The sequence below is a fragment of the Prionailurus viverrinus genome, chromosome D4 (assembly GCF_022837055.1).
Source record: "Prionailurus viverrinus isolate Anna chromosome D4, UM_Priviv_1.0, whole genome shotgun sequence".
Taxonomy (NCBI): Eukaryota; Metazoa; Chordata; class Mammalia; order Carnivora; family Felidae; genus Prionailurus; species Prionailurus viverrinus.
The window spans coordinates 15,309,767-15,334,582 of NC_062573.1; the positions used below are offsets into that span (position 1 = coordinate 15,309,767).

The 24,816-nt window shown below is 35.9% G+C and overlaps 1 protein-coding gene across 8 annotated transcripts in view; it reads left to right on the forward strand.

The window, feature by feature from the left end:
• The window catches only part of PTBP3 (polypyrimidine tract binding protein 3), a 121,897-nt gene extending 103,743 nt beyond the window's left edge, over nt 1–18,154 (forward strand). For all 8 annotated transcript variants that reach the window (XM_047829513.1, XM_047829514.1, XM_047829515.1 and 5 more), the window contains 7 exons: nt 1,284–1,361; nt 4,242–4,381; nt 4,635–4,668; nt 7,446–7,538; nt 8,639–8,855; nt 12,735–12,812; nt 12,955–18,154. In XM_047829513.1, coding sequence (XP_047685469.1) covers nt 1,284–1,361; nt 4,242–4,381; nt 4,635–4,668; nt 7,446–7,538; nt 8,639–8,855; nt 12,735–12,812; nt 12,955–13,087 — 773 coding nt within the window. In that variant the 3' untranslated portion in view covers nt 13,088–18,154. The remainder of the gene's footprint in view (nt 1–1,283; nt 1,362–4,241; nt 4,382–4,634; nt 4,669–7,445; nt 7,539–8,638; nt 8,856–12,734; nt 12,813–12,954) is intronic.
• Nucleotides 18,155–24,816: the final 6,662 nt, after the last annotated feature.

The following is a 24,816-nucleotide window of genomic DNA, read 5'->3' on the forward strand; positions in this document are numbered from 1 at the left end:
AACAGATTCTGTTAACTATTTTTAATGAAGAGAATAAACTTTTTGAGTTTTTAATTCCTCTGGAAAATACAGCCTACATATTTCTTCCCGTAAATATGCTCATCAACCTATCATTAAAACGAAAAAAACCTCTCCCTTTGACTCTTAAAGTCTAACTTCTCGATATTGCTCTAAAACTTCTTTACTTTTTATATTTCTTACTCTCTTTGACTTCTCCTGAGCCCCCACCCACTTAAACACTGTTCCTCTAGATCCTGAGGGGTTATAATTCTCTGTTTTGTTTTTTTTTCTATTTCTAAGGCTGTTCTCTTTTTCTTAGAATGTTCATCTTCTTCCTCTGTCACTTAAATGTACTAATACTCCATTCCATTTTTGGAATCCATTAAAGTATCCATTAATACTCTCTTCCATTTTTTGTCTTCTGTCTTTTTAAAAAAGTGTAACTTTTTTTCATATGGCTTTCACGTTTATTTCTACATAGATGATTTACAGATCTGTGTCTTACTTTTTCTAAGTATGCCTTCTCATTTCCACTTGTGTCTTACCATCACCTCAACCTTGACATGTCCGAAATCACATTGTCTTGTGACTAGTATTGACTTCTCCATTGGAACTAACTCCTGTTTTTCTTGATGGTCAGTCCCCAGGCTTCTGGAAAGAAAGGAAATAATACCAGCATTTGTTTAGCATCTGGTATGCAGTAGGCACTGTGCTTTTCAATTACATAATGTCTAGCTCAAGTTTTACTTCCTGAGACACCTCCAAACAATCACAGTGAATCCTCTGCATTTCCTTCTTAGACCACTTGCAGTACATTTGTGTTTAAACCATTAGCTCTTCAGTATAATTCATACAATTGTAGTTTGTAAGCCTTTCAAAAGTAAGGATTTTTATTTCATATTTTCATCACCACCGTACCGTCTAGGTATAGTACATTTTAGTAAGTATTTGACATAGAAATTTTCACATAGAAATAGGGCTCTAAATAAGGGCATGAATCTCAGCCTAAGTAACAAAACAAAATAAATGAAAATGAAGTAACTAGTAACTCAAAACTAAATAACAGCTAAGCTGTACTCTTGAACCTTGAGCCCAGGTGAAAGAGGTTAGGCTCTGGAAGGGGCAGAGGCTCTTACACATTAGGTATCACCTTTTGAACAAATCTTTATTCCATAACAGTATCTCTTTATCAATAGTATACCATCATAAAACTTTTTTTTATTACTTTGATAACCATATCTATAGAAGGTAGAATATTTACTTTAGCTTTTCTTCCCCATTAGGTGCACCAGGTATAATTTCTTCACCATATGCAGGGGCTGCTGGATTTGCCCCAGCCATTGGATTTCATCAAGCTACAGGTGACTCTTTAAAGTTGAATTTGAAACAGTTTTTTAGTGATCTGTATGTTCTAAGAGCTTATCAAGATGAAAAACATCACTATATTTGAAGGATTTACAATAAAAGCATTATGTATATCAACCATAGGAATGGCTCATTGTATGATGCACAGCTTCCTTGTCTTTACAGCTCATTCCCTGTGGTTCCATTCTCAGTTCCCAAATTCCATTATATGTCCTGCATCATTTATACTTGTTATTGACACAGATATACTATAGGTTGACTATATTAAGTAGCCTGACATTTGCCTTTTAGATTACTCTATGAAATGTATGAACTGCTTCTGTCTTTGCTAATAAGCTTATCAATTACATGTTGAATGGACCTGTGTCTTATTTGCATTTAGGTTCTTAATGCCTTTGATGGCCTTCAACACATACTATGCAGTCAGTAAATACCTGAATTAATAAATATTAAATATTAAATCCTTTCTTATATCATTAATGGTTTCAGAGGATTACCATAGAGAGTATGCATGCTGTTTATTTTAGGAGATATATATATTTTCTTAGCTAATAGAGATAATTAAGAGATAGCAATTGGTTAATACTTTGATAATGACTCTCTCACTCTTTTCCAAATAGTAAACAAAATAAATTCGATCATAAGTTCAGGAAAAGAAAAAATTTACTTTATGATTTTCTCTTTTTTTCTTTTTCTTTTTTTTTTCTTTTTTTTTAATTTATTTTGGGGACAGAGAGAGACAGAGCACGAACGTGGGAGGGGCAGAGAGAGAGGGAGACACAGAATCGGAAACAGGCTCCAGGCTCTGAGCCATCAGCCCAGAGCCTGACGCGGGGCTCGAACTCCCGGACTGCGAGATCGTGACCTGGCTGAAGTCGGACGCTTAACCGACTGCGCCACCCAGGCGCCCCAATGATTTTCTCTTTAATGCCTAAAGAAAACACTATGGTTGGTGATTAGAAGAGTGGCATAATGTTAAGCCTAGTGTACATATGACATTTCCAGTTTCCCGCTGATTTATGAGTATAACTGTATTTTAAATTGCAACATAACTCCTTTCTGTCAGTAATCTTCATATTCTGCCCCTCTAATCTTGGGAATTTTAACTACTATCTTTGATAGAGAGGATGAAGTTGACTAAAAGAGAAAACATAATAAGGTTGACATTTAAGTTTTATATTTTTGGTGGTTTTAAGAAATCTGAATACATGTTTAATTAAATGAATATTCTACCTATTCCATTAAAATGAAGGCATACATTATTTTTATTTATTTGAAGCTCCCCAAAGTTTAATTGATAAACATTTGGGAGTAGTGATATATGGTTTCCTTCATCTTAGATATATTTTTTAAATTTTTTAATGTTTATTTATTATTGAGAGACAGAGACAGAGCATGAGCATGGGAGGGGGAAGAAAGAGGGGGAGACACAGAATCTGAAGCAGGCTCCAGGCTCTGAGCTGTCAGCACAGAGCCTGACACGGTGCTCCAAAACACGAATCGTGATATCATGGCCTGAGCCGAAGTATGCTTAACCGACTGAGCTACCCAGGGGCCCCTTGATATTTCTTTTTGACACACACCATGTGTAAATCACCACAGATATTAAGGAAGAGAGAAAAAAATGCATTTAGGAGACTCCTGAGTTGATAAGACTTAAGCTTCAGTAGAGGGTAGATACGTACACACACACATACACACACACCGCATACGTACATAACATACTACACACCGTACCATATAGCTACATTGTACGACTGGTGATATGTAATAAACCTACACAGGTTATTCAGAAGTTGCAGTGTTGGATTGGAGGGGCATGGGAAGAGGCCATGTAAAGGACCCATTGAATATCGATTTCATGGGAAAAATATCCAGCCTGAGAAAGTGGTCTGCAGAGTTTTAAAACTCAGGAGGAAGATGGTCATAATGACCTCATTGGATAGTCAAGCAGAATAGTCTGAATGTAAACTATATTGTTTAATTATGTGATTTGTGGGAAAGTGACCAGACTGTATTATAAGGAACTTTGAGCTTAAAGAATCAAGAAATACCATTAAGGAACTGGTTTATTTTACATAAACTAGAGATTTTGCCTTAGATAATTTTTAAGCTGAGAACACAAATAGTAGGACCTTCTGAAAAGTAAAGTGCTATTTTAGGCATAGTATATAGTGTCAATATTCCAGTATTACCAAACTTGAAATAGTTCTGGACTATCTAGGGGAATAGAGAGCTCTGAAAATTCTCACTACAGAAGAATACTGAACTCTATAAATCAATTATTGATGGTTATAATATTTATATAGCACTTTACAAGGTTACAGGTTTTTTTTCCCACAAAATACTTCTCTTATACAGAATGTTATGTATTCTGAATGCCTGGTATACAGTCCAGTGATTTTTAGTGAATTTACAGAGTTGAACAGCCATTGCCACAGTCCACTTTTAGAACATGTAATACTTCCTAGTCACAAAGATGACTTTTGCTGAAGGGCTTTTTTTTTTTTTATATATATATAATTTTATGGTAAAAGCCAAATGAAAAAATACATCTACCTTATAGGGATGTGCTAAAATATCTTTGAAGAAATGGAGCACTTAACAGTTGATAGATCCTCTAACGACTTTTAAGACCAGTGAATTCAGTTGCTCTGCAAAATTCTATATTATAAATAACAGAGTACTGACTGTGATGATGTCAAAGAATAAGGATCTTGACTTCTAGGCTAACTGGCCTTTGATATTTTTATGGTAGCTTTGACTTATTTTCTTCTATATTTTTGCTTTCATCTTCATTTATTTACTTAAGTTATATCCAGTGTTGTAATTCCCCAGATAACCAGTATATGAAATGCTTTTGATGTTTTAAAAAGGTATATCAGTCCCAGCTGTTCCTGGAGCTCTGGGCCCTCTCACAATCACCTCCTCTGCTGTCACTGGAAGGATGGCCATTCCTGGGACTAGTGGTGTACCAGGAAATTCTGTTCTGCTTGTCACCAATCTCAATCCGGATGTGAGTTGAAAATTATTTTATAATTTTACTCTTTTCAGGAGGAGGTATCATAGCTTCTGGTCTAGGGTTATTATATTCAAATTAAAATGTTTAAGTTTGTTTCAAGGATTTTTATTAAAATTCATCGCTAGTATATATAGAAGAAGCATATAAAATCAGTGCTTTAAACAAAGTCAGCTGCTGTTTTTATAAGTAAACTTACTTTAATTGTTTTACTTAGACACTTATATTTTGTGTTATCCTTTTCAAACAGCTTATCACACCACATGGGCTTTTTATCCTATTTGGTAAGTTCTTTTTTGCTGTTTTTAATGTCTGTAATGTGGATTAAACATGTTTCGTCATTCAGTAATATTTATCGATTGTCTCTATGTGCTAATAAATAGTGTGTTTGACACTGAAGATAGAGAAGGAAATAAGTAAGACTTAGTAATTACAATAAAGTTTTATGAAACGGGAAATAGAGATTGTAATAGGAACGTGTACTTAGGAGACCTAACCTAGCTGAGAGAATCAAAGGTGGTGTACCAATAGAAATGATAGTTAAGCTGACTTGTGAAAAATGAGTAAGCATTAGCCAGGCAGAAAGGAAGGGCAGATGTGCTTTCCCAGATGCTAGCAATGCGTGAGAGAGCTCCTGGAACATGGAAGTGAAGGAAGCCACTTCCCACTGGAAAGTGTTGAAGCTGAACAGATGAATACGGACATGGTCAGGAAGAGCTTTGTAACTAAATTAAGGAGCTGGATTTTTAACCTAAGAACAGTGGGAAACCGTTGAATAGTTTTAAGCAGAGAAGAGGCATAATGAGATTCAGGTTTTAAAAATAGTCTCCAGGGGCGCCTGGGTGACTCAGTCAGCTGAGCGTCCAACTTTAGCTCAGGTCATGGTCTCACAGCTTGTGAGTTCGAACCCCACATAGGGCTCTGTGCTGACAGCTCGGAGCCTGGAGCCTGCTTCGGATTCTGTGTCTCCCTCTCTTTCTCTGCCCCTAACTCCCTCACATTCTGTCTCTGTCTCTCTCAAAAATAAATAAACATTAAAAAATAAAATGAAAATAGTCTCCAGACCTTCTAATAGTGTTCCTCTCTTAGTTCAAAAAAAAAAAAAATGTTAGCATGTACTCCTAATTTATGTATGATTATTTATAAACTTTATCTACCTTTTACTGTACTCATTATGTATAGTATAATATGCACAAATAGAAATACAAGAACAACGAAATAAGTAGTCAGTATTTTACAGATTTTTATTAATGGTGAAACTTAGTAAAAAACTTCCTAACATTTAGTGAGAAATATTATTTAATATGTTTCATTATTTAAAATCTTTTCCATTTTGAATCTGTATTCTCAGCTTTGATTCCAAGTTCACTTTATTTTAGTGCTTGATCTTAAAGGTTGTCATAACTGGAAATGATAGCTCATAAAGATAAGCAATTTAAGTGGAAATGTTTCATTGTCACTGTACCTCATGATTTAGTAATTTTTCAGTCTAATCCACTTGTTTTCATTGTACTTTACCTAGAAAAGTTCCATTTTTTCCTCTTGTTAAATAAATCAGCTGATGTTGACAACTGCTGCATTAGAATATTTTTTTAACAAATGGGGTTAACAAATGGTACTCTTTATTTGGAAGTTTTAATAGGCTAGAAAAGTGTTTCAAATTTTTGAGTGGATAATAGGTTTTTAGATGATCTTTTTGAGGTATAATTTATAACCATATAGTTCACCTGCTTTAGGTACATAAATCATTGATTTTTAGTAAATTTACATCATTGTGCAGCCATTACTACATCCAGTTTTGAACATTTCTATCATCCCACAGAGATTCTTCATACTCATTTGTAGTTCATAAAAAAGTAAAGTTTTTATTCATGACACATTCATGTAATTTTCACTAACAAAATTATGTATTAATGATAAATTTTCACATGTCTCTTTAATAACTAATGTACATTTCTTTCTAAAAGTAGTTAATTTCTTACTTGTTTAAAAAAATATCACCCTCAACTTGAAGAACAAATTGTATGTATTATTTTTTTAATGTCTATTTCAGCCACTTGTCACTTCTGAGAAGGACAGCTAATTTGGAATTCAGAATACTTGTCTTTTTTAAAAGTACCATTCATCTCTGACTTTAGTTGCTGTTAGGTGCTTGCCCACTGGATAACCAGCACTCCTTTTGTGTCCCTTGAAGATACTCATAGTCATTCTTTTTGTCACATAACAAAGTGTGGTTATGGTGCTACTGATATTTAAGGGTCTTATTTTTATTATATTGGTGATACCCTCTAGCATGTAAACTGCAATCTATTTTGATATATTGAATTTTTAAAAAACAATATTTTTCCTATTGTAGAAATTTCTGCCTATAATTTCATGCATATATTAAAAAATTAGTAAAATATAGTTTTTCATATTAGCTTATATAATCAACTCAGTATAAATAGGAGTTTGACTATTTTCCCCCTATACCCCAATCATTTTACCAGTCCTTTGGAATATTAGATCCACTTTGGGGAAGACTAATACAGAAAAATTGGTTGTATTGAGGTCAGTTGGGAGGCTGTTACGGTAGTTTAGATGTGAAATGATAATGGTAGCTTTGATGGTGGTGAGGATGGGGAGAAGTGGACAAATATAAGAGATATTTAGGCCATAAAATCAATGGATGCTGGTGATTGGGTGATTGACTAAATGGAAAGGAAAGGGAGCAGTTAAAAGATGAGTCCCAGGTGTCTGACTGGAGCAAATACATGAATGATGATAATATATATCGGTAGAGTTGGTGAACAGTGGAAGCGGGGAGAGAAAAGGGGAAATGAATCCGTTTGGGACATACTAAATTTGAAGTGTTTATGGGACATCCAAGTGAAAAGGGTTGAGTACACTAATAGATCTAGAACATAGAAGGCAAATTTGTTAATTTGGGAGCACATGTGTGGAATTGCCCAGGGAATGTGTATATGAGAAAAGAAGCCTTCTTTAAATGTATGAGTAAAACTGAACATTAAGCAGGCATTTTTTTTGTTTAATTAAGGTTTTGTTTTGTCTTTTCCATTAGGAGTATATGGTGATGTACATCGAGTGAAGATTATGTTTAATAAGAAAGAAAATGCCTTGGTTCAGATGGCAGATGCAAGTCAAGCTCAGCTAGGTACTATGGTTAATAGTAGTAATGAAAGCCTCCTCCTTTTGTATGTGAATTTGCCTATAAAATAAATTTCTAGGTGGTAGGACTATCATTTTACTGAAGGGTACCTTCTTACGCAGATGTCTTCATTATTATTTGAGCCTACTTCTGGTTTAAGATTAAAAAAAGAGGGGCACCTGGGTGGCTCAGTGGGTTAGGCGTCTGACTCTTGATTTCGGCTGAGGTCATGATCTCACAGTTGTGAGATCGAGCCCCACATCGGGCTCTGTGCTGGCCATACAGCCTGCTTGGGACTCTCTCTGCCTCTCTCTGCCCTTCTCCCTTTCAGGCTCGAACTCTCTTTCAGGGGAAAAAAAAAAGGTTAAAAAATAATTATTGCTCTTTGAAGTCTGAAGTTCGTTTATCTACTTTAACATATTGTTGACGTTTGGACCTTTATAAACTCTAGGTTTTTTCCATTAAGTATAAACTAATAAATGTGACTTTTTTTTGTTTCATTTAATTTTGTTTATTTATTTGTTTTTCTTCCAAATTAAGTTTTCTGTAACTGTTTCATGGCTTAAAAGTTTGAGCAAACTTCATAATAATGGTGTAAGAAAGTTTCATTCCATGGCCTTATAGTTCATAGTTACAGTGGCTCTTAAAATATTACTACTCAGATTTTTTTATTAAAAGAATGTGTTGCCAGGGGTGCTGGCTGGCTCAGTCGGTAGAGCATGCAACTCTTGATCTCAGGGTTATGAGTTCAAGTCACTTTGGGCATGGAGTCTGCTTTTAAAAACAAAAAACAATGTGTTGCTTGAGATTAAAATACTTTATTCAATAACCATTTCCTGAGCACTTGTTCTGTGCACTATGGAACTTTCTAGCACTCTGCTAGAAAGATAGTTATTTTTTGTTTAATTGCTTCTCTTTCATCATAGTAAAGTCATTTAATACATTTCTATATGTAAGAGTTTTTGAATTTAAAACTATTATAGCACCCAGAACTGGCAATATAATTTTAAGTGATTAAATAAAAGACTTTAATGATAATTTAGACAAATTTTACAAGAACTTTATCTTAATACCCAAACTTTTCTTAATTTTCTTCTATGCACTAGCCATGAACCACCTGAGTGGGCAGAGACTTTACGGAAAAGTGCTTCGTGCTACACTGTCCAAACATCAGGCAGTTCAGCTTCCCCGAGAGGGACAAGAAGACCAAGGTCTGACTAAGGATTTTAGCAATAGTCCTTTGCATCGCTTTAAAAAACCTGGCTCTAAAAACTTCCAGAATATTTTTCCACCATCAGCCACTCTGCATCTTTCCAACATCCCGTATGTACCTAATTAATTATTATTCATTTAGATGATTAATAGTCTACAGTATATGGTTTGGGAGAGGTAGAAACTCTGAAATTATTGTAACGTAGCAGTTGTCCTAGTCACCAATTTCTTACAAGATTACTTATTTACCATCATGTCTTAAAGTCATATCTCTAGTCATACACCAAAAGTGAAAGATAAGTCTCTTTCCAAATGGAGAATTAGCAACTAGTTACCTTTCAGTTATAAAAGGGCATAAAAATAAGTTTATGCAGAAATATTCCATTGGTACATACTTGTTCATCCCTTTGTATAGAAGTAAAGAATTAACATAACAAACTCAAATAATTTATGTGTCTAAGAATATGGTAAAAATGAATTTTCTATTCTTTATCTACAAGTTACAAAACCATGTATATGTTAATTACTCTGGGGCACATGGGTGGCTCAGTCAGTTAAGCATTTGGACTCTTACTTTTGACTCACATCGTGGAAGTCAGGGTTTGTGAATTTGAGCCCCGCACCAGGCTCCACAATGACAGCACAGAGCCTGCTTGGGATTCTCTCTCCCTCTCTCTGCCCACCCCACCCCCGCACCTCGTGCATGTGCGCATTTCCTTTCTCTCTCTCTCTCTCTCTCTCTCTTTCTCAAAATAAAAAATAAGCTTTTAAAAAAATAGGGGTGCCTGCGTGGCTCAGTCAGTTGAGTGTCCAACTTTGGCTCAGGTCGCGATCTCACAGTTTGTGAGTTCAAGCCCTGCATCGGGTTCGCTGCTATCAGCATAGAGCCCGCTTCAGCTCCTTGGATCCTCTGTGTCCCTCTCTCCATCCCTTCTCCATTCCTGTGGTCTTTCTCTCAAAAATAAAATAAATAATTTTTTAAATGTTTACAAAAGCTAAAAATTACTTTATTGTGACTACTGCATTTTAACCAGTGTTGTAGGAGACTTGTTCTTTAGTCATCATCTTTTTTTTTTTTTTAAGTTTATTTATTTATTTTTGAGAAAGAGACAGCTGAGTGGGGAAGGAGCAGAGAGCAAGGGAGAGAGAGAATCCCAAGCAGGCTCTGTACTCTAAGCACATATGAAGATGGCAGTTGTATGTAACTTAATCTAATACATGAAAAGAGAATAAACTTTGGAAAGAGTGGCGTTGTGTATGGCCATGTGTATAGAAATTTAAAGACTTGAGGGAATGGAGAAGGGTAAAAAAGTTCTAGAACATTATTGAGAATGAGAATGGGGATGAATAGGAATAGAAAGTAATCACCCAAAATAATGTTGAGTGCTCAGGCTGCCAGCTAGTCTCTGGGTAGGCTACCTGAAGGAACCTTGAATCTGAATTGGACAATGGCTCAAATCTCATGCCAGCTAAGAAACTGGAGGAGTCCCTTAAAAAATCTCTAGGTTATGTGGATCTAGAAATGTAGCAGCTCATCATTATGGAGACAGAGCGACAACATATTTGGATACCAGGGCAGGCTCTTGTCATTATTACCTTCTTAAATACATTATCTAGGGGCTGGTCTCAGGTTGCAGCCTACATAGGATGTGTAGGCAGAAGAGGGAGAGGACATTAATATTTACTGAACCATCTACCAAGTTCTGGGCACCATGCTGGCAATTTACATTTGTTACCTCATTTAATCTCCATATAATAACCTTTTAAAAAAATGTTTATTCATTTTTGAGAGATAGTGTGCACGAGAGCAGGGGAGGGACAGAGAGAGGGGGAGAGAGAATCCAAAGCAGGCTCTGCACTGACACCAGAGAGCCTGATGCAGGGTTTGAACTCACAGATCAGGAGATCATGACTTGAGCCAGTCAGATGCTTAATTGACTGAGCCACTAAGGTGCCCCCATTTTAACCATTTTTGAATGTGCAGTTTGGTGTGCATTCACATTAAGTACATTCAGATTGTACAACCATCACCTCTGTCCATCTCCAGATTCTTGTCATTATCCCAAATTGAAACTCTGTACCCATTAAGAGTAATTCCCCATTTCCCTCTACTTTCCAGTCCTTGGTAACCACTATTCTTTCTTTCTTTCTCTGTTAATTCATACCTAAAAACCTTTGAAATAAAGTCATTTGTTTCATTTCATCAGTGAAACTCAGGTTTAGTACCTTACTCAAGGTCATACACCAAATGAATGAGAAATAGAATGTGAACTCAGATCTGTCTCCATGCAGAACCAATCATTGTCCTCCTGCACCATCCTTACTGGCAGTTATGAGATGAGATACAGTGTTCTTAAGACAGTATGGCAGTTAAATCATCTCATAAGAAATTAGTGAATAGGACAACTGCTATGTTGGAATAATTTAGTCAGTTGACTCTCATGTGATAGGCCACTATATTAGTTATCTAAAATGTTTATTAGCTGATACTGTTACTGTGATTCAGGAATACAGAGTGGCTTAGCTGGTTAGTTTTAACTTAGAGTGTCTCAAAAATTTGAAGTTTTAACTGGGGCTACAGGATCCACTTCCAAGGTGGCTCACTTACTTATGAATCTAGTTGTTGACAGGCAGCCTCAGTTCCTTGCCACAAAGGACTTCTCCATATGGGTGTTTGAACATCCCTCTGAAAGAGTAGCTGGTTTCTTCCAGAGCTGATGATTCAAGGGAGGGCAGGGTGGGAATTGCAATGTCTCTTAGCCTTAGAAGTCTAACACGTCAGGACCTCTGGGTGGCTCTGTTGGTTAAATGTCATGATCTCTCAGTCTGTGAGTTCGAGTCCAGCGTCAGGCTCTGTGCTGACAGCTCAGAGCCTGGAGCCTGCTTTGGATACTGTGTCTCCCTCTCTGTCTGGCCCTCCTCCACTCATGCTCTGTCTCTGCCTCTCAAAAATGAGGGGCGCCTGGGTGGCTCAGTCGGTTGAGCGTCCGACTTCAGCTCAGGTCACGATCTCGCGGTCCGTGAGTTCGAGCCCCGTGTCGGGCTCTGGGCTGATGGCTCAGAGCCTGGAGCCTGCTTCTGATTCTGTGTCTCCCTCTCTCTCTGCCCCTCCCCCGTTCATGCTTTGTCTCTCTCTGTCTCAAAAATAAATAAACGTTAAAAAAAAATTAAAAAAAAAATGAATAAACATTAAAAAAAAGAAGTCAAACATATTGTTTCTATGGTACCCTAAAGGTTACAGAGGACATCTCTTCCTTATGGAAGAGGAGTATCTAAAGGCCTTGAATACTAGGAGGCAATAGTAGTGAGGGGAGGGGGAAGCATCTTAGAGCCTGACTCCCACATACGTGTATTCAGAATTACCCTAAAAGCCATTAAAAATGTAGACATCTGGTCAAGAGCCAACAAGTCAGAACTGGGAAGTAATTTTGGAAACACTAGAAGTAGTTTTGGAAATACCATTAACATTAATTACTGAAGCCAGTGGTATGGGTAATTATCGCTTTAAAAGAAATACAGATAGATTTTCTTGTTCTTTAAATACCTGCCCGTGTTTTTAAAAAATTTTTTAACGTTTATTTATTTTTGAGAGAGAGAGCTCAAGCAGGGGAGAGGCCGACAGAGAGGGAGACAGAGTCTGAAGCAGGCTTCAGGCTCTGAGCTGTCAGCACAGAGTCTGACGCAGGGCTTGAGCCCATGAACCATGATATCATGACCTGAGCTGAAGTCAGATGCTTAACTGACTGAGCCACCCAGGTGCCCCAATACCTGCCCGTATTTTATGCAAAAGATTTTAGACCAAAGTACATTGTTTTAGAACATGTATGTGTCAACTTTGAACATCTTTCAGGGCAGTTCCAAAAGCCCTTTCAGGGCTTTATTGTCTTAGAAATGTGAGATACTCTCAAGATTTGACAGTTGAAAATTAATCTTTGGTTCATTTGAGAACTGGGGCTAAGATAGTTGACACTCTCTGTGATGTTTTCACAGCCCTTCTGTTACAGTGGATGATCTGAAGAACCTTTTCACAGAAGCTGGATGTTCAGTGAAGGCTTTTAAATTCTTTCAGTAAGTCCATGCTTTCAAGAAATACATTATTTTAAGTGGTGTGCAAATTTTAAAGGTAGTTCAATGAAGTCTTCTAGGGTTGGGGAGATTTGTGGGTAAAATTAATTCTACATACTTTTTATATTTCTTCCATTATTTTCAGGAAAGATCGCAAAATGGCACTCATTCAGTTGGGATCTGTGGAAGAAGCAATCCAGGCCCTCATTGAACTTCATAACCATGACCTTGGAGAAAATCATCACCTCAGAGTTTCCTTCTCAAAATCTACAATCTGATTTTTCTGTGAATTTTTCTCCTAAGACTGGACCATAATTTCAGTAAAACCTTCAGACATAGACTGAAGCAACTCAAGACCAATTCTGCCTCTTTCACAAAAATAACTCTGAGTTTGATATCCAAGTATATTCAGAAAATTAAGGGACGTTCTTTTTTTCCATTTTTCCCCCTTGCCAGTATGTGATCAAAGGTTCGTTTTTTCCTTTGTACCTTAGTGTCTATGAAAATAACCTTCAGGAAAAACAAATCAGGAAAAGAATTTTTTTAATAATTTAATTCCCTGTATTAAATTGGATTTCAAGAGGACAGTCTTTCTTTTAGTTTGGGTCCAGATCAGCCTTATACAACATTTCTAAACTCCTTTGTACTTTGGAAAAATTTAAACATACAGGCTTTTAAAATTACTTACAACAAAGTTTTTAACTTTATGATTCAGAAGTTCGACCCCTATAGGAAATTATGTTCACTTCTAAATTATATCGGTTGTTAGGCATATATTGATAGGTATTATACATAAACAAATTGGGTTGTATTGGAAGAAAATTTATAAACTTGCACATTTTCTTTCAATTGTTTCTTTTTTTCACTGTAAGACACTCCTTTGAAGAATACATATCTTTAATTTTTTAAGACTATTTGGAGAAATGAAGTGTCTCAGTTGTCCCCAAAGGAAATTAAGTGGAATCCAAGATCTGTTAAGGTGTCAAAAGAAATAGTAATTTTATGAGGAAAAATCATGGTTTAATTTTCAAAATGATACTATTTGCCGAGTAATATGATCTTCGAAAATTTAAAAAGAAAAATAATCCTACTTATAAACTACTTTTTTATAATTGTTTTCAGAAAAAAAAGTTTACAAGGAAAATATTCAGGTCTATCATATGGTTTGACAGATTTTTTAAAAGTTATTTTTGGTAAGGTCTTCTTTTAGAAAAAAATTAATCTCAAGGGTTTTTTGTACCACTATAATCTCTAATACTTATTCAGAATTACTGTGTATTTACTTAATTTCTTATTATGTGCCTTATTATGTGCTTATGATACAATAGGTTAGAATTTTATCTAAGTATCTTGAAAGCTATATTGTGGGCTTGGTGAGCATTTCGTTTTTTCTTTCCCTGTTTTGGTAAGGATTTTAAAGTTTTTTCATTGCAATTTTAAGTGGTTTTCAATAAGTAATAGTTTTTATTCAAATTTTTGGTGCTTTGGTGCAGAGATGGGGTGGGGAAGGGTGAATGGTTTGGGGAATAACTCAGTTGCACACCTGTAGGCCTCTTCACTTTGTGACCAATAGCGGTCATTGCCAGTTATAGCATACCAGTTTGGGACTATAAAATACAATTTCAGTTTCTGAATCTTGTCTAACCTTTATCATCCATTAGAATTTGTCTCAGGATTACTTGGTTTTTCTCAGTACAGTGCGATGCTTTTCTTTGTTAATGTAACTTTATTACTAAGTGTCCACATTATATGGGGTATGAGAAGGTGGGTCCTTTCTCATACTCTGTCCCTTTCTCTTTTTGGTTGAGTGTAAGAATGCATTTTAATGTTACTTCAGTGATTCTATAATGTAAAATTATTTCTTTTTAATAAGAAACTTTGCATTTGTTCATTATTTTTTCAGTGCTTGATTAGATTTTTTAAAGCAGAATTTGTCATAGGGGTCATTTTTGTCCATCCCTTTTACACTTTTCAGATTCTCAGAGTAGCTCATCTCACCTTTAAAAAGAATATCTCAACTTCTTTACTGTATTGCAGCCATTAATTCGAATGTTGGAAGATTTTACAGAAAATTGGAGACTACAAAAGATACTATAGGTTATAAAAAACAGAATTCACTTCACACTGAGGAGCAGGTATCTGATAGACTAGGAAGGAGGCCGCTAAATTGAGATTCATTTCAAATGAATCCATTTTAGCATTGGCTGAATAGATAGTAATAATTAGCGATATAGTTTTTATTTTTTTCACTTTACAAAATGTGTGTTTACACATTTTTACCCCTCTGGTAAGAGGGGAGAGGAAAAAAAACAACTTCTTTTTTTTTTTTTTTTTTTTGAGAAATCTCCCCAAATTTGCTTCTTTTTTCCTTCCATACAGGCACTATTATAATTTTCAGTGTCACATTTATTGGATTATTTTGTTTGCTTTGAGTTAGGAATTACTGTGTAATTTTAATTCATGATTCTCATAACATTTAGTGTCAGTGTAGCAGAAAGGAGATAGTAATAGTGTTGAATGTTAATTTTGAAGTAGGGAATGGCCTTTAAATCTGAGAGAGAACATTTGAATCTTTTTCAGGGATGTGTGTGTGTGTGTGGGTGGGTGTGTGTGTGTGTAGGTAGGTAAGTATGTATACATATACATGCACTCTTCTAATGTACATACATATACACATTACATACATTTTAATTTATTGACAAAATCAAATTAAGATTTGGAAAAGTGAGATATTCTTGTCTAAAACAGTATGTTTGAAATCTTCAATTTGTGTCTGAAATTAGCTGTAGTGCATGGATATTGCCCATATTGAGTTATTTACTATTTGAATTATAGAGGTCTACAGTATTTGTTGGCATAGTTTCTGTAGAGAGATTTAAAGATATCAGGGTAGTGGAAAAACTAGATCTTCATACTTTTGTTTTGGCATACATTTATTCAGTATCTTCTAAGCAATGTTTATTTTCACTGTTGAGCTGTCATAGCATCCTATTTTTAAGTTTATTTACTTTATTTTAAGGACTATTGTCTTAATCACTTTTGGAGGTGTCTTGACTTGTACACAAAGTATATATATTCAGGTCTTCAAAAAATAGCAGTACACGTTCAGCAATAGCAATGTATGCCAAAAAGTTTGAGATTTAAATAACTTGCATAGCAGTAAAATGTATTTTGTGTGAGATGCAAATAGAAAAATGACCCAGTATCTTAATATCTTAATAACTTACTGAAGAATATCAGAATTCCCCAGTAGCTCCAATTGAATGCCATATAGTCTTTAAAAGTAAATATTATGATGTTATTTTTAGTAATGTTTCTTATTCTGTAGTTAAAAGTTGCAGATCTCACAATTTTTAAAGACTTAATTTCTGCCTGCCTAATTCCTTAAGGGAGCAATGTCTTATTTGGCTCCACCTAGGATGGTGATCATTGGTTCTGCTTCAGATGATAAAGAGATAACTCTCATAAATGTCATTAGGCAGTGGAATTTATATAATGAATATATTATCATGTAATTTCTGGTCCCACTAAATATTTTTGGGCAGAAGGTGACAAGCTCAAAAGTATGTGTTTTTCCCCCCCCTTGAGTCACTTAAAAACCCTAAGTTTGCCAAACTATCAATCTATCTCTTAGAAAACCTAATGTGTACTGCTATTTTTAAACCAAAAAGACAGCATGACTATGCGTAAAAGCATTTTTCTTAGCCTTTCGTCTTGATCAGTCGTTAACAAGAATAAAACTGCCAGACTTAAAATATTCTATTATTGTGCTAAAAAAATACAATTTAGATTGCACAGAAGTTTTCCTTTAAAGAAAACAGAACTCAGCTGTCCTTCAAAAGAGCTGTGTTGTTATCTACAAGACTATTTGCAGTCTTTTTTCACAGCAAATTCTAACAGTTATGAATGGTTTAAAGAGTAGAAAATTACTAAAATATTAGTGGGGGGTTTTATAGAGGGAAGAAAACAAAACAGGACCAAAGTTTATGTGCCTTCTTCAGTAGTCTTAATTGACCTTTTCTTCCTATTTGAGACTAAGGTAGTTATCAGTATTCTGGTTTTCAGGAAATATGTACTATAAAGTTTTAAAAGAATGTTATCTCACAGACTATTCATACGAGCAAAGAATTGTAACTGTAGAAATGAGGTTTCAGTTACACTTCTGCCTTTATCACATGATATTCATTATATAGCATTGTGCAGGTCCAAGAATGAGCCGCTCTAAATCTCTGTGGTCGTCATTTTTGTTTTTGTAACCTGAGGCATATGTTCCAGAAAACAGGGATATTTGTCTGGTCCAGTGACCTTGGTGATAATAGTCATGATCGAAAGCTGCTTATAGCAAGCTTAAGTCAGCACTGTAAACAGATTTTGTTTTTGTTGTTGTTATTTTCAGTTTTTGAATCTATGTAGTAGTTGTATTAACAAATATTTAAATAGATATTTTTGATGTCATTTAAAAAACAAAACATGCTCTGGCCTTTTCCCCCCTTACCATTGTTACCCAGATCTTTTAAAAATTCATCCCATATCCAGAAAGTACTAATTATAGATTGCTGACCAAGCAAAGTTTTGCATCAAAATGTCACCTCATTGCTCTGACCAAAGACTTAACTGTTCTGGTTTTAACTCCTCTCATTAAGCATTTTTTCCCAAGCTCCTTTCTGCAAGAAGACCCAGCGCAAAGCGGCCTTTACTTTCTACTTCCTATTGGTGAATAGACTACTTAGAGAAAATGGGAGTATAAATGTGAACAGAATGGATTAGGATGACAAGGGTTTGATGGGCATTTTCAGTACTGTATTTAAGAAAAAAAAAAATAGCACAGCTAGGAGCCTCTGACATTGTCTTGTGTTTTATGTGGTCTGTTCATAAAATTCCCTTTTTCAGTTTATAAGAATGTTCATCTAACAGAAGAAGATGCTGTAAATATTTGTAACAACATTTTTTTTAACCAGGCCAAAAAAGAAAAAAAAAAAAAGGTTTTTGGGAACAAGTTAACATATAAAGTGGTTTTATATAAAACATCAATTGTCTTGTATATTTTGATAAGCAGCAGTACCAGCTTTCATTTGTAACACAGTTTGTGGTGTTGGAAGAAGAGGATTCTGTGATTAAGTGAATTATGTTATAAATGCAAAGAGAAGATAAAATATTAAAAAACATATTTTCTAAATGCGTAGTGCATGGTTAATTCAAGCTTCTGTACACTACAGTATATTCCATTTTCGTTCAGTTTGTATATTTGCTGACAATTACTTGGTATCTCTAATCTCTTTTCCTAACAAGTATAGCATTGTAGCATGCCTTTTAATAAATGTCATGACATCTGTACTCTCTTAAAATTTTTCTGTGTTCTTGTGTCTGTACTTTGGGTTTCTTCTTGTCTTACTTGTAATTCTAATGATGTCATATTTTCTTTTCTTTTTCATAGCCATCCATCTAAATTTGTCATAGTTAGGGATCATAGCAAGCACATATTCATACAACTTTAAAAACTGATGAAACCCTAAGTCTGCTAACCACCTCTCTTTTAATTAATTAAGGAATGATTTTTAATAATGAGGGGCATAGTGCTTTTCTAATAGTCCTACAATGCAACAACTTCTATGGCCCTCTCCCTGTAGCACAAGCATATTGGCACACTTGCATGAGTTCTCTTTCTCCTCTCTCCCTTTCTCCACCTTTCTGTGTAAGTGTCTAACACGCACAACTCTTCATATAAATGCGATTGCCAAACAAGAGTTGGAACACTTTTTCCAGTTCGGTTTTTGGCTTCCTGTGGGATTAGTATACATACTTGAAACGTGAGGTGTCATTCCAGACCAAATTTGTGTTGCTTTTAGTTAAAAGGTAACACAGCTGCAGCTGCCTATATATTGCTTTTACTTAGACAAAAGTATTATTTCTGTGTTCTTTAAAGACCTATTGGATTGTAGGAGTTTTCTTTAATCTTTTACTAAGGATCTTTTGGAAGTGGGAATTTATTTTTAATGGAATAGGAAATTAGGTAACCACTATTGATCTTTGCTGGCTAGCCTGTAAAATCTCTTGTATCCGTAAATGTAATTACTTTTTTTTTTTCCAGCATTACAGACATTTTTATCAACAAAAGATAAAATAACACTATGGCCAAATGAGGTTTAAAACTTGCTTTTCTGTGAAATGCTCATTTACACAGTAGAGGGCTTACAACCATCCCTGAGTCATGTAGTTTGGAAATAAATGGATCTAAGAGACCACCTAGTTCAGTTTACACTTTTTAAAGATCAGCAGTGCAGAGAAGGAAGTGACCGGCCCAAGGCCACATGACAGTTAATTGCAGAATCTGGACTAGAACCCAGGACTCTTTGGCATTACTCAGTACTCAGTGTTGCCCCTAGGGGTTCTGTCCTGCCAACTGTTAGGATTGAGATCTTGAATGTCTGTACGCAGGATTGAGGTACTTCTATGCTGTTCTGAAAGCTACTAAGACCAATTTGAAAGCATTGCATAGTGGTGGGGGTGTTTCTGCTGAAGAGTAAAAAAAATGCTTACCTCCTTTTGAAAAGTTTAAGCTGAAAATGTAATTAACAAGTTGCAAGTTTGAGAACTCTTAAAAACAGTTGCTGTTTTTATTACTTTGCTAGGGCTGACATGACAAAGTACCACAGACTAGGTGACTTAAACAAAAATTAATTTTCTTAATTCTGGAGACTGAAGTTTCAGATCAATGTGTCAGCAGGGTTGATTTCTCCTGAGACCTCTTTCCTTGGCTTATAGATGGCCATCCTCTCCCCATGCCTTGACATGGTCTTTCCTCTCTTGTGTAACTGTGGAATGTCAGCCTAAATCCATAAACCAAATAGTCTTAAACTCTTGCCTTCAATAGCAAGCCCCCAGAATGGATCCTGAGGCCTCTCTAGGCAATTCTAGTCTGAATACATGTGGCTGAAACTATCCTATAGCTAATTATTAATATGTAGGAACACATACACTGCAATAATTATCTAGTCTTCATTTTTTAAAAGATTTTTTTAAGTGTTTTTTTTTTTTTTTTTTTTTTTTTTTTACTTATTTTAAAAGAAGGAGAAAGAGCATAAGCAGGGAAGGGGCAGTGAGAGACAATCCCAAGCAGGCTCCACACTGTCAGCGCAGAGCCCAAGGCTAGGCTCAAACCTAGCTGTGAGATCATGACCTGAGTCGAAATCAAGAGTTGGACACTTAACCGACTGAGCCCCTCTTCACTTTTAGAAATGAGCCATTTCAGAGCAGTGGCCGTTTCTAAGATATACCAATACTAGAAGGACAGTTGGAGAAATCAGAGGACACCATCAAAGCTATGTCAGATTTTTAATGGCCAACATTTGTTGATTGAACTAGGACTGAAAATTGAACTTAGGAATAGTTCAAAGTGTTAAACTCCACTCTTTGCAATCTGAGTGATTATTCCTACATCATCAATTTTTTTTTTCTGTTCTCCTATTTCAGCTTTTAGTGGAAATTCATCACTGTGTGTTTCTAGCAAAATATACTGAACTGATAAAATTCTAATAATTTTGTTGGAAATACTACACTTACAAGCCATCGGGTTTGAATGTAGAACTTTCAACTCTGCTGGTACAAAGAAAGTATAGTTCACCAGGAAAAATTAATAATTCTGTTCCACGCAGGGCCATTTAACCAAATGAAAACTGGTATTAGTTGTATTAATTAAAGTAAACTTTAAGGCATCAGGCATTATTAGAGATAAAGAGATTTCATAATGATCTATAAAATGGAATACTTTATAGGTATGCAAAATATATAATAAAACTGCATAAAAGCTACATGAAGAATCTCACAGATGTGGTGTTGAACAAATAAAGCCGTACACAAAAGAGTAGATAATGTATAATTCCATTTACATCAAAAACAAGATAGTGGTTACCTTTGGAAAGGTGATAATTGAGGGCATGAGAGGTTCTGGTGTGTGGTTAATGTTTGATTTCTTAACCTTTGCACCAGTCATCCAGGAGTGTTTACTTTCTGGTGATTCATTGAGCTTGGACACTTTAGATTTGTACATTTATCTGTGTGTTATACTTCAATTAAAAGGATTTTGAGAGGCGCCTGGGTGGCTCAGTCAGTTAAAAATCTGACTTCAACTCAGGTCATGATCTCACAGCTTGTGAGTTGGAGACTCGTGTCAGGCTCTGCTGACAGCTCAGAGCTTGGAGCCTGCTTCAGATTCTCTCTCTCTCTCTCTCAAAAATAAACATTAAAAAAATTTTTAAAGGATTTTGAAAAATGTAATTCAGCAAGGAGCTATAAACCATTCTTGGTGCTTAACCTAGCTGATTATTCGATCCTAGTAAGTAAGACCTGTTGTAAAGTACTCAAGATACCATGAACTGGGTTTCACAGTGTAACCCTCCTGCACATGTACAGCATTTCTCTAACCATGCATACCTATAGGAAAAATAGTACCTTCAACAAAACAAAAAGCACAAACTGTTTTCAAGTAAATTTTACATTTTTGAACAATTTTACACCCAACTCATTCAGAAAAGTTTTCATTAATAAGTAGTTTTGTTTTTGCAACTATAAGCCTGATCATATGGGCTATTTGATGTCTAATCCCATATATCCACCAAGAAAAGCCAGAAAGACCCCTAGCTCACTAGCATCCTTAAAGGAAGAGACTTTATACAAAAGGCTTAGCAAGACTTCTTGTCGTTGATTCTCAAATATATACTAATCAGTGTGATGAACCCCCATGTACCCAATACCCACTGCAACCAGTACTGATTTCGTTTCATCTATTCATCTCATTCCTTGGATGATTTTGAAGCAAGTCCCAGTCATCATATGTCATCTGTAAACACTTAAGTATGTGTAAGTACGTATGTTGTAGTTGCTGATAAAGTCTTTCAATACAGTATATAGCTTTCCTTTCCATCATTTTGATGTTGTTCCCTTGCAACTTAATTGTTGAAGAAATTGAGCTATTTACTATGTAAAAATTCAGTCTGGATTTCACTGAGTATGTATGTCCCATGATATTACTTCTTTAATGTCTCCCCACTTCAGATTTTCTGTAATTGGGAGCTACTGCTTTCCTCACCTTCCTCCTGACCTCCCTCCTTTTTTGGGGGTGGGGAGAGAGAAGAATACTTCATAGATAGCATTGGGCATTTGAGTGTGTCAAAATGGTACTAGCCATTGTTGACTATCCTATAAATTCATTAATTTGTAAGGATAACAAAATGGCAAAGTTCTGTCCTGCCTTTTGCATTTATTATTGTGATTACTTTTATATAATAAGAGAAACTTCCCATATCAACAGACAAGGTAAACACTTGATTCTTGGCCTTTACTTGCCTGTTTTCAAAATGATTCTTTTGTTTTCTGTCATCCTCCAAAACTTTATTTGCCTTGGTGTTTTTTTTTAAGCCTGTGCTTTTGTGAAAAATTTCAAACATTTGTGAAAGTAGAAAGCTTAGTATAAGAAACTTCATGTCTCTGTCACCTAACTTGTACAATTCACATTCAGTGTTTTCTATACCCATGCACACTCTCTCCTTCCACTTGGAAGATTATTAATAATTTAAACCACTTTATATAATAGTTTTCAAACTGGTAAAAAAGTTTATAGTATTTTTTAATTGTTTATTGTGAGAGGGGGTGGGGGGAGGGGCAGAAAGAGAGGGAGAGAGAATCCCAAGCAGGCTCCACACTGTCCGCACAGAGCCCATTGTGGGGTTCAATCTCAGAAACCATGAGATCATGACCTGAGCTGAAATCAAGGGTCAGACCAACTGAGCCATTTAAGTGCCCTTGTTTATTTTATAGTATTTTTAAAAGTCTACCTAATTCGTAATTTTAGTCATTTTTTAATATCTTTTTTTTAGTTGTGTCTTTCTTTTTCTTCAGCCATCTTGCCAGAAGTATTTTTAAAGAACTTGCTTTTCAGTTGTTTTGATCTCCCAAATAAGTTTGTTTTTTAGTTTGTTAATGCTTTATTATTTTTATACTACCTTTGATTTTATTTTGTGTTTCTTTTGGAAAAGATTTTTGACATATTAATCATAGCTGTATACTCCAATTTCCTAATTTATCCTAAGGATTTCTACTGCATATCTATTCTTTGTGACAAAAGCAATAAATATGAGAAAATATGAGAGAGATAAAATGATTTGAGTAGGAATAAAAACTTACTTTTTTTAAGAAAAGGTGTGGGGGGTGCACCCAGGTGGTTCAGTCAGTTGAGTGTCCAACTCTTGATTTCCTCTCAGGTCATGATCCCTGGGTCACAAGATCTAGCCCCACATGGGGCTCTGTTCTGAACATGGAGCTTAAGATTCTCTCTCCCTCTGCCCCTCTCCCCTGCTCATGCTTGCTCTCTAAAATTAAAAAAATAATAATAAAAAAGAAGGTTTAGGATGTCCCAATGATTCTCTCACCCCCCATACCTCTTACTGTTGTAGTTTTATGTAGACCAATTTCATAGACACATATATTTGCTGGGAAGCTTAAAGTTGAAAAGCTACTCTAGCCATGCCATCAAGGAATGTAGTAATGGTGCAAAGGACTGGTGTGTCTTTTGTTGTAGCTTGATGCTGGCTTACAAACTAGTTCTAAAGAATTTACCTGATTTTTCTTCTCTCCCTCTTCCTCCTTTGGGTAACAGGAATTTTTTTCTTCAGATTTCAGTATCAGCTCAGCTATGTGCTTGGAACAGGTTGGTTGGTTCTCAGATACTATGAAAAATGTGGCTTGTGTGACTTCCAAGGCAGTGTTCTCTGTGTTGACAGAAAGCTAGTTTACATCCACTTTGAGGTCACAGCAAGGCCCCTTTTTGGCAATAGAATATTAGGCTGATGAAACCTGACTTGGTTATCTGTAACAACTTCCAGGCAGCAGTAGGTGACTTCAGAGTGCATACTGTAGTTGGTTATTATTGTCTTTGCATGATCATTTGGTTAATAGCCGTTTTTTGCACTAGACCATAAACTCCATGAAGACAAAGTCATGGTGCTGTTTTATTTTTTTTTAATTTTTTTTCAACGTTTATTTATTTTTTGGGGGGGACAGAGAGAGACAGAGCATGAATGGGGGAGGGGCAGAGAGAGAGGGAGACACAGAATCGGAAACAGGCTCCAGGCTCTGAGCCATCAGCCCAGAGCCCCACGCGTGGCTCGAACTCACGGACCGCAAGATCGTGACCTGGCTGAAGTCGGACGCTTAACCGACTGCGCCACCCAGGCGCCCCATGGTGCTGTTTTAAAAGCCAGCATTGTATGTCCAGAACCAACTGCACTACCCTGTGTACTTAACAAATACTGGTTAAACAAGTAAAAAAAAAAAAAATATATATATATATATATATATATATGAAGAATCTACCTGATTTATTGATATCTAGTGTTTTTAAACATCTCTCAATAGGGTCCAAGAACAGTGGCTATCAGTTTCAGATTTTCCAAAACAAGCATAAGATCTGTATATTCAAAACATGGCTTCCAGGGTTTTTTTCTTTAAACACACACACACACACACACACACACACACACACACACACACACACCAGATCTTCAAGCTACAAAATTGTTTGCTTGTGTGCCTGATGCATGACAAGTTAGCTCACTTTTAGATTAATTACTGTGGGGGCACCTGGGTGGCTCAGTTGGCTCAGGTCATGATCTGATGGGTTGAGTTTGAGTCCCCCATCAGGCTCTGTGCTGACAGCTTAGAGCCTGGAGACTGCTTCGGATTCTGTGTGTCCCTCTCTGCCCCTCCCCCTCTCACACCCTGTCTCTCTGTCTCAAAAATAAATAAACATTAAAAAAAATTTTGTTTAGGGTGCCTGGGTGGCTCAGTTGGTTAAGCATCCGACTTCAGCTCAGGTCATGATCTCACAGTTTGTGAGTTCGAGCCCTGTATCAGGCTCTGTGCTGCCAGCTCTCAGAGCCTGGAGCCTGCTTTGGATTCTGTGTCACCCTCTCTCTCTCTGTTCCTCCCTGGCTCACACTCTGTCTCTGTCTCT